This window comes from Cupressus sempervirens, chromosome 9 (assembly GCF_028749045.1).
Source record: "Cupressus sempervirens isolate cs-2001-9-10 chromosome 9, ASM2874904v1, whole genome shotgun sequence".
Lineage (NCBI taxonomy): Eukaryota > Viridiplantae > Streptophyta > Pinopsida > Cupressales > Cupressaceae > Cupressus > Cupressus sempervirens.
This window is the reverse complement of record NC_143126.1, coordinates 482582254-482591806: the sequence shown is the minus strand read 5'-3', so window position 1 is coordinate 482591806 and position 9553 is coordinate 482582254. Positions and strand designations below refer to the sequence as shown.

General features: G+C 31.9%; 2 protein-coding genes across 2 annotated transcripts; one reads left to right on the top strand and one right to left on the bottom strand.

The window, feature by feature from the left end:
- Positions 1 to 298: 298 nt before the first annotated feature.
- Positions 299 to 859, bottom strand: LOC149539435 (uncharacterized protein At5g39865-like). The gene has a single exon (XM_089802579.1). It carries the CDS (start codon positions 857 to 859, stop codon positions 299 to 301), a length of 561 nt encoding a protein of 186 aa, XP_089658705.1.
- A 6122-nt stretch (positions 860 to 6981) lies between these two features.
- LOC149539434 (uncharacterized protein At5g39865-like) lies at positions 6982 to 7608 on the top strand. The gene has a single exon (XM_089802578.1). The coding sequence runs from the start codon at positions 6982 to 6984 to the stop codon at positions 7606 to 7608; it is 627 nt and encodes a 208-aa protein (XP_089658704.1).
- The last annotated feature ends 1945 nt before the right edge of the window (positions 7609 to 9553 follow it).

Below are 9553 nucleotides of genomic sequence, written 5' to 3'. Positions count from 1 at the left end.
TACCAAGAAGATATTAACATAAAGAACATGAACAAAAACCATAAACTTATCCAATATAAACACAAACTGAAATAACCTCTCTCAGCCAAAAGAATATCTGACTGGTGCACTGATTGATGCTACACTTAGCTTACAGGGATCACTGCTTTTTGCAGAAATACTGATTGATGCTTCCATTTACACCATAATTAGTCCCAACAACAAAACAATTCACAAACATTTATCAAAAACAATGCACAAACACAACTTTACCTAAACAATAATCAATAACCAATCATACCATCATCATTTTCTTCATTCATTCAACTGCTCCTGACATGCAAACGGGGCATGGCAACAATCCATTCTCAATGCAAGTGTTGCAGCTGACCACCTCCTTCCTCTCTTCCTCATAAAACTTTTTGCTTCCATTGCAGATAAAGCAGACGATGTATCTCATATTTCCACAGCCCTTACACATCCTCTTGGGCCTCTTCTTAACATAACCAATCAGCAATTTCTTGAGCTCTCCACACTCATTCAGCTCTATAACCCTTTGAAATCCCCCAACATATTTCCCTCCAACAAACAAGCGAGGAACAGTGGTTTGGCCCTCAAATATGTCTGTTATTTCCTCCAAGTATTTGCGGTTTATGAAGACATCTCTTTCTTGGAATGAGATATTGTGTCCTCTGAGAATGCTAAGAACAGCGGAGCACTCTGCATATGTCTGCTTGATGACTCTTGAGCTGGTGTAGTACAATACAACTATCTTATTTCCTTTGGGAGGAGGTTTTAGAGGCTTTCTTTCATCTTCTTCATCTCCTCCTTGAAAAGACCTAAGCAAGCTTACTTTTCTCCACCACCCTGATTTCTCCATAGGGGCAGATCAAGGAAGAATACCAAGGGGATTTGGTACACCGAAAATTGTCATGGTAACAGGCCTATGAAGATAAGAAATGGGCTCGACCTAGATTACAATTTTATAGAGATGGGTAGATCTTGATGGAACAAGAAAGGAGTATTCCTTGTGAAATGAAACCTAAATTACTCGCCCTAGGAATCAAGGAATACAAGTGTATCTCACATGTAGATGATTGTCCTACATTGGGAATAGACAAGAGGAAACTAACCGAATGGTTACGAGCTGTTAACCAAAAAACCACATCCTTGATTTGAGGTGTTGAAAGTAGTGAACAAGAGAAAAAGAAGAAGATAACAGTCTGACGGTTTTGAATTCAAAGCAGGAACTTAGTACAAGACATGAGTGACAACTATTTTTGAGTAAAAAATTGACAATAGTTTGAGGGTTTTGAATTTAAAGTAACAATTCACAGTTAGTGACAACTATTTTTAAGAAGAAAAAAGTTAACAGTTTTACTACATAATCGAAGACAGCAATGACAACTATTTTTACGAAGACAGACTTAAAAAGACAACCGTTTGAAGGTTTTGAATTCAAAGCAACAAATTAACGTAAGTCATGAACATAACAACTATATCTTAATTGTGGATTTTTTTTAGATTTACGGTATGACTTACATTTGACAGCCACAAATTTGTTGTATAATACATCCCGCAATGTGAGTTGTTAAATACAGTAATCATAGTTCATGTTTCATGCTTCCAATCTTATAAGCCATAGAGTATATGAACGTTACGATTACAACTAATGTGCACAAAACTTATGAATGGTTGAACATGACAACCCTATATTACATGGCCTTCTAGACATTTGAAATTCCAGATGCTAAACGCGCCATTACAATAGGATTTGGCAAACACAAATTATCGTTTACCGTGTATGTTAGAATGTGACACACATAATTTGGAACTCGAGTTGTTAATACACACAAGAAGTCTGTATTAGGTATTTTATATGTCTTAATCTTTTAGTTTATTTAGATGAATTTTGAAAAATGAAAAGATTTGATTAAATTTTCAAAAATAAAAAATTGATGTATTTTGTCAATACTAAAATGTGAGTAATAGGTTTGGTGGGTTATATAAGATCTGGGGCATTAAACTTTTATGATGGTTTCGATCAGTTTTATTTTATATTTTCGTAAGGAATGGAACTTCTTTTTTGAACTTTGTAGAGGAGCTCTTCAACAAATTTATTATTAATATAATATATTAATAGCTTGTCACTTTTCCAAAATAAAATATTTGAACTATTAAAAAAATTTAATGTTTATAATCTTTAGATAATGATAACATTTTTTAATATAAAAATTAAAATATAATTTTTAACATAAAATGAAGCAAGTATAAAACAATCTAAGATTTGACTAAAGCTATAATATTCATAGTTCCATAAACACTATAATTGTTTGGTATGTTCATAGTAGAAATGTAATCCTTTAAATATTTTAATCACCTTAGTCACAAATTCTCCCCTTGCATGAGTAGATTGAGAGTTTCGCTTGTCTAGAAGTACCACAAGACTCTTATCTAAGTTCTCTTGTACAAATATTGGTATTTTTTAATTTCCCAAATAAGGGGCTGAAGGTGAAATTTTGGTGTTAAAGTATGATAGAAACAACATAGTTTACAACCATATAGTTTTTGCAAGTAGTCCAAGAAGAAACATAAAGGAAATGTATTCTAAGTCGAAATGATTAGCCTAAGTTCCAAATTGATTCCACTAGCCTAAAACTTGATTTCGATCCACCCATAGATCAAACACTAGATATTAAAAGATCACTTTTGTCAAAAACTAGACAAAATAGAGTATGGAGACTTTTATATCACTCCTCATTCTTAGGAAGTCCAAGATCCATTTCCTCTTTTTCTTATTGTAGGTTGAATCCTTGGAAGTCATATGGTTCCTCCTCTGCTTCCTCTTCATCCTCTCACTTGATCTTTGTTTCCTCCTTAGGCTCTATTATTTCCTACTTCATATATGCATCTTCAACCTCATGCTCTTTTTTTTTTCCCTTGTCTCTTCCACTAGCTCACCTTCTTCCTCATTCTTCTCTAGAAAGTCCTCTCTTCCTAGACTCTAAATTTTTCATCACATTTATATTGATAAAGCCAACCCAAATTGTCTTGAGATGCTATTGTCTAAACTAGTTTTTACTAATAGAGTACTATGAGGAAGCATGTTCTTTCAACCATCTTGGACTTATTGAGCTTTCAACACATTTAGCCTTCCTTCCTTCCTTCTAATGTTTGTTTGAGATGATTGATATCTACACCCATCTTGGATAAATGATTTACTAAACTATTCTCTTCTCTATAGATGTGGTTAATTGTAAACTTCTCAAATAGTTCAATCAAAGATAACACCACTTCCAAAATAGAATCTTCAATTTGGGGTGGTCTTGGACCTTACCACATTTATTGTTATCATTGAGTGCACTTCAATTTATATTTTTGTTAAATTCAATTCTAAGCATGGGGATATCCCTTCTAGTAAATCTTTGAAAGCTTCCCAATTATTGGCATCCTCAGCTAGGGGTAGTAAAAACCTTTCTATATTCTCTTCATCTCTAGAGTGAATAATGCATCCAACACTCAATGGGCCAAAGTTTCATCTAGAGGTCCCGCCAATGATTAACTTGTACCAATCACTAGCTATCATAGAGTACCTACAAATTTCTATGTTCCTCGAGCTTAATTTCCCTCCTTTACCTACAATCTAAGGAACAATGAGTTTGAACCAATTCTTAAACATAAAATCATCCTATCTAGCATAAAATTTTGGGGAACAATATTTATTTTATAGGTAATCGGCCAAATCCTAGATTATTTATTATTCATTTAATATTATCGTTAATATTAATTATTATTACATGTTAATTTTGAGTAGACTCAAACCCAAGACCTCCCCGATAAGAGATGTGTTCTTGGCTCTTGCCTAGTTTGGGGAAGAATGTTGAACATAGATTCATGAAATTATTATTTTTACTACACCATTTCTTTAATTATAACTAATAATAAAACTATGCCCACGGCTTTGCCTCAAAAGATTCTCTTATTTCTTCCATATTTCTTAAATAAGCATTGGGCATCAATGATATAATCTAGAAGTCTCCACATAGACTCTCTTAGTTTATTAAGTGTTCATGATTGAAAAAGGGACAAAATATCATTGGGTAAAATAAAAAGATACCCTAATTTCACATAGAATCACTCTCAAACATGTGACAAAAAAGGGAAAGTCGATAGTAGATGAATGGCATCCTCCTCATTTATTTGGTAGAGAGAGCTTGTTGATGGTGCTTAGATCTAAACCTTTTTAACTTGTCTACAATTTGGATTCTCCCTTGTAATGTTGCCTTAAAAAATCCCCACTTTTGAGAGTTATAGTTTTCTCCAACATAACTAATTTAGTAGTTGAGATTAGGTCTAATTCTATTTATTGGAGACTATATTGTACCCTACCTACATACTCTATTTCCTTAAATTAAAACCATTATCGATGATTTCATCACTGCCTAGTTTAAGAATGATAACAAACCTATTTTTAAGGATTTTACTTAGGTTATCTATGTCTTCCGATGCAAGCTTAGACTTTCCAATTATTTACATTTCTAATTACCCTTAGGGTTAGGATCTAGAATTATAATGATGTCCTTGACATATTTTCCCCATCTTTCATGGCATATGTTTTTTATCCTTCTAATTTTATTTGTTGAGTAATAATTGGTTGTCCTTGTTGGAAAAATGGTTAGTGCTCCTCTTGAAAGTGATGATAATGGATTAATTTCCTTGTGTTAATTCTAAGTCTAGTAGTTGTATCAATAGATTGATCTTGTGGTGCAACGACAACTACACTTGTAACAAATGGTACCAAATCTTGGTCATGGGTCTGAATCCCCTTGAGTAACACTGAGGGGGATATTATTAGCAAAATGGTCAGCTCTCCCTTAAGGCTTCCTGACAAGGGACTAACCATATCACATGTGCATTCTAAGTGTAGTGGTTGCATCAAATATTTATAGATTAATATTTCAATGTAATGACAACCATATTTGTAACAATTCCACCCCTAAATCATCTTAAAATAGAGCTCTGCTTCCCTCTTTTGTGTTCCATATTTGGGATCCTCAAATTCTATAACTCTCAAGGCCTCCTTCCCATTTAGGTTGGAAAGCTATTTATCTCATAATATTCTATCACATTTTAGATGTAGTTCATGAGATTTTTTTTTGAAAATGTTATGCCCTTAAAAATTCCAGTTTTATATAGCTGTTTTTTTATATAGTTTCTACATATTCCAATGGTTTTCAAATTTATTCCCAAATTGTCAAGACACATTTATTCTTCACATATATTCATTTTGAAATGAACTTCCTTATTTTATTTATTATTGGTAACAAGATGCCTTAGGATTATGTATTGTGTGAATTTTAACATTAATATTCCATCTTCTCAGGATAACCATTAAGATTTGTATAAATCCATCCTATACTCCAAATTTTCTCCAATATATTTGCATGCTTGATTATATCTCAATTTTTTGTCAACCCAACCAAAGAGTAAGTGCATGGTATCTTACTCTCCTTGAACCAAAAAGGTGTTAATTTTCTCTGGTCGTATCTTTTGCTTAACAATGAAGAAGAATATTAGTGACTTCTATGTGTTCACCTGTTGTATGAGGCCTTTTCATAGTTTATTATAGTTTCTTCAACAATCCTTCTTCATCTATTGTCCCTTTCCAAAACCCCATTGTATCATCTATGAATTGTTTTTGCATCAATGGTAATAGTGACTGATATTATTTATCAATGATTTTTTAATGAATGTGCAAGGTCCTCTCATTAACCCCATACATGACAAGTCCAAACATGATTGATCCTCTTTAACTTTCTCTTTCTAGAGCTTGTTGTGGGAGCCACTTGGAAGAATTTGACCAATTATAGGACAATTGTTCACAATATAATTTTGATGTAGAGCAATCCAAATGATTTAAACTTAACATAACATAAAAATAAACAAAAAATGATAGTTTTTATAAAATTAAATAATAACAATGATAACATCATAAATATAGGTAATTATTAAAACTTTGTAAAAAATGTATTGTAGTATCAAATTCATTATAAAATATAAGAAAAGTAAGTTTTCAAATGTAAGCAAGTATACCTCTTACAAACATAAAAAATTTATAAGTCACATGTCAAGAAAGGTGAAAGGGATCTTCCCTTAATTGTTGAAGTCATCTATTATTTCACAAGGATGGTGATTTGTAGAAAGAATAGGGCTACTTAAAAGAACTATTTACAAGAGTACAAGCCTATTAAAAGGTTATAACTGAAAAAAAAAATATTGAAATTTTTTAAATTTAGATAAATAATCCATGAACATAATTAATAAAGCTAGAAATATATTATATATTAATAAAATATTAAATCGAAACAGATCTAGAAGAATAGTCAATTCTTTTCCAAATAAAACTCATTCAACATATTATTTCTTTTTCAAATATTAACATAAACTTCAGATTGAAATTTCATTAGTCCTAATAAAAAATAAAAAATATTTTTTTCAATAAGCTTCACTAAAAATTTAAATTATTTCTCAAACATAAAGATGCATTTTTTTCATATATATAAAGACAAATACTCATAACTACGTGACACCTGAAATAATTATAAAAACAATTCTTCCAATAAATCTCATTTAAACTATAAGATCTTTTTCAAATATAAAATGTTCACTTTTCTTACAATCTCTATTTGATATTAAAAAAATCCTTATCAAATTATATAAAAATAATTTTATTCTTAAAATACATTTAGTCTTCAAATAAAAGTATAACTCATATTCCAAATAATTTTTTTCAAAAGTTGCAACCTTAGCACAACCAACCAATTGAACATTCCAAACTCTTATATATAGATGCCTAAAACTCCTCCCATTTACTTTTAAAATAAAAACATAAGCCATTTTTCAAATAAATCTCTCTAAAGATTGTAACCTTAACCAATACAACCAATCCTCCATTCCAAACTCTTATATAAAAAGCACGAAACTCCTCATAAATTTCACAAAATGACAAAAGGTATGTTGAAGAGAATTACAGGCATACATAGTCAGCCTCCTTGCAAAGCTCAAAATAAGGTACATGCGCTGCAAAACAACCATAAAGAAGAAGCAACAATAACAAATCCTTATGATAAAACTCATGTTGTTCTCTACTACACCAGTTCACACGTAATCAGACAAACCCACATAGAGTGCTCTAAAGTCGAAAGCTTCAACATCCTCTTTCAGAAGAGAGATCTGTTCATAAGCCACAGTTTTGGCAATGAGTTATCCATGATATTTGGGAAGAAAGTGAGTGTTCCTCAGCTGTTCATCAGAGGCAAATATCTCGGTGGGTTTAATAAGATAATAGAGTTGAATGAAAGTGGAAAACTCAGGGAGACGGTGAAAGAGTGGGAAATTGAAGAGGCTGCAGAGATGAGTTGCAAAATGTGTGGAGATATGAGATACATTGTTTGTTTCGATTGCAAGGGGAGTAAGAGGAGTTGTGCAGGAGAAGGTGAGGCAGAAGAAACATGCATCACGTGTAATGAGAATGGACTGTTGCCTTGTGCAGTCTGCTTGATGGGAGCTGTTGTTCCCACTGATGATCCCTCTAATATTTGTAATGCCTGGGCTTATAGTTGTATCTAGAGGCGTAATACCTGGATTTTGATGGTAGTTTTTCCACATTTAGTACGACTTAAATATTTATGGGACCGTTACAGGCCTATATCTCTTGAAAACAATTTTAAAAGTCTCATATAAACTGTTGAATTTTGTTTTGTCTCTTTTTCAATTTTAAGAAAAATGTTAATTCTATAGGTTAACAAAGCCTTGTATTTCAAGATTTATAATATATAGATATATTTGTTATTTTGTCAAACTAAAATTAACGTTATTTGAAATAGTTGGTAATACTTATATATACATGAGAATTATTTAGAAAATCTAATAAATATTTAAAACATCTTTATGTACATTGTTAAGATGATTAATCCATGTGTAGAATTTAATAAAAATATGTAAATACATAATGTAAATATGTAAATAAATAGATGATAGTGGAACATGCATAAAATAAACAATCTAAATGAGAAAGAGTACATGTAACAAATGTCTATAAAATCGTGTGTTTCTAAAGTCAGTAGTCCTCTAAAATATGTGGGAACCAAGATGATCTAAATTACTTTATAGAAGAATATCATAGTCCAATTACTTAAAATATTTTAATAAAATTTATTTACTTTTATTTTTGATTAAGGGTTAAAACAGATTTTCACTTGGACCCCGAAACCCCAAAAGTTGTTACAAAATAAAACTGGAACAACAACCAACACCGTGAGACAACCAACATAGAAAACAAACCAGCTGAAAGATAGAGACAAAAACCAACACCAAAACAAAACTACTACCTATGCGAATAAGCAACAATAAAGCCAAAAATCCATAGACCATAGAAACAAGCCAACATTATGCTGGATCCAATGCCATCTTCTCCTTTCCTTTAATCTTCTTGGCAATTTCTTTGACATCCTCCTTAATTTGTTCCTCTTCTTATCCTTCAACTTCTTGGTGGTAGACCTAGTTCTCTTCTTACCTAGAGACTCTTTCGTTCCCTTTGCCTTGTCCAAGTCCAAGACCATAATGTTGTCCACCAACATATCCACATTTCTAGCAATTGTGTACATATTTCCCATTGATGCTTCAATCAATTTCTAGTAATTTTTTATCATCATAGAACTATTTCTTTCAAAAATATCATTCCCTACCTCCCCATTAAACTTGTTCTCAATTTCCTCCATTTGAGCATTTAGGGTTTTATATTAATATTTCCTTTTTTTTAATGGAGTTGAAAGTTCACTGCTCCATTTTGAAGGTGTATATTGAAATAGTTTTTGCTTCTTAGGCTTCCTTAACTTGACATAAACCTCTTCTACACTCATAGTATTTGCAATAGGGAATTCTCTCTCTGTATTTTCCTCAATCTTCTCCTCAAACTCTTCAGAGGCTACATTGAGAGGGGAATTCTTTGTCTTAATATAGACATCATGAGCAATATTATACTAAAATAATTTATAACATGGGGCCTCTTTATTATACTCATCTCCTTCCTTCCCAGTCTCCACATTTTTGTTTTCGTCCTCTTCTTCACCAATTTCTAAATTTTTCCCTCTAGCCACTCTTAAACAACACACACTAGGGGAAGTATTAAGCTTGGGAAAAAAAACTCAACTTTGACTATTTAACACTTTTGGTCTAGGGATTAAGTGTAGTGTGTGAAGTTTTAGCCATCTGATCCTCTTTTTCCTAGAAACTAACCTTCATCTCCTTAGAGTGAACCGAAATAGGGAAGGATAGATACTTGGTCACCAATTTTGTTTTCCACTAATCTAGTAGAGAAATCACTCTCTACTTCCTCCTCTATTACTGAGCTTTTAGCTTTATCCTTAGAGTCTTTATATGAATCTGATTCCATTTCCTTATATTTGACATTCTTCTTAATTCTTTTAATTGAATCTATTTTTACCTCTCCTAGCTCAGTCACCAAACTCTTTCCTTTGACTTTACTACTAGCTGGGGGTTTAGGGCTTTTCTC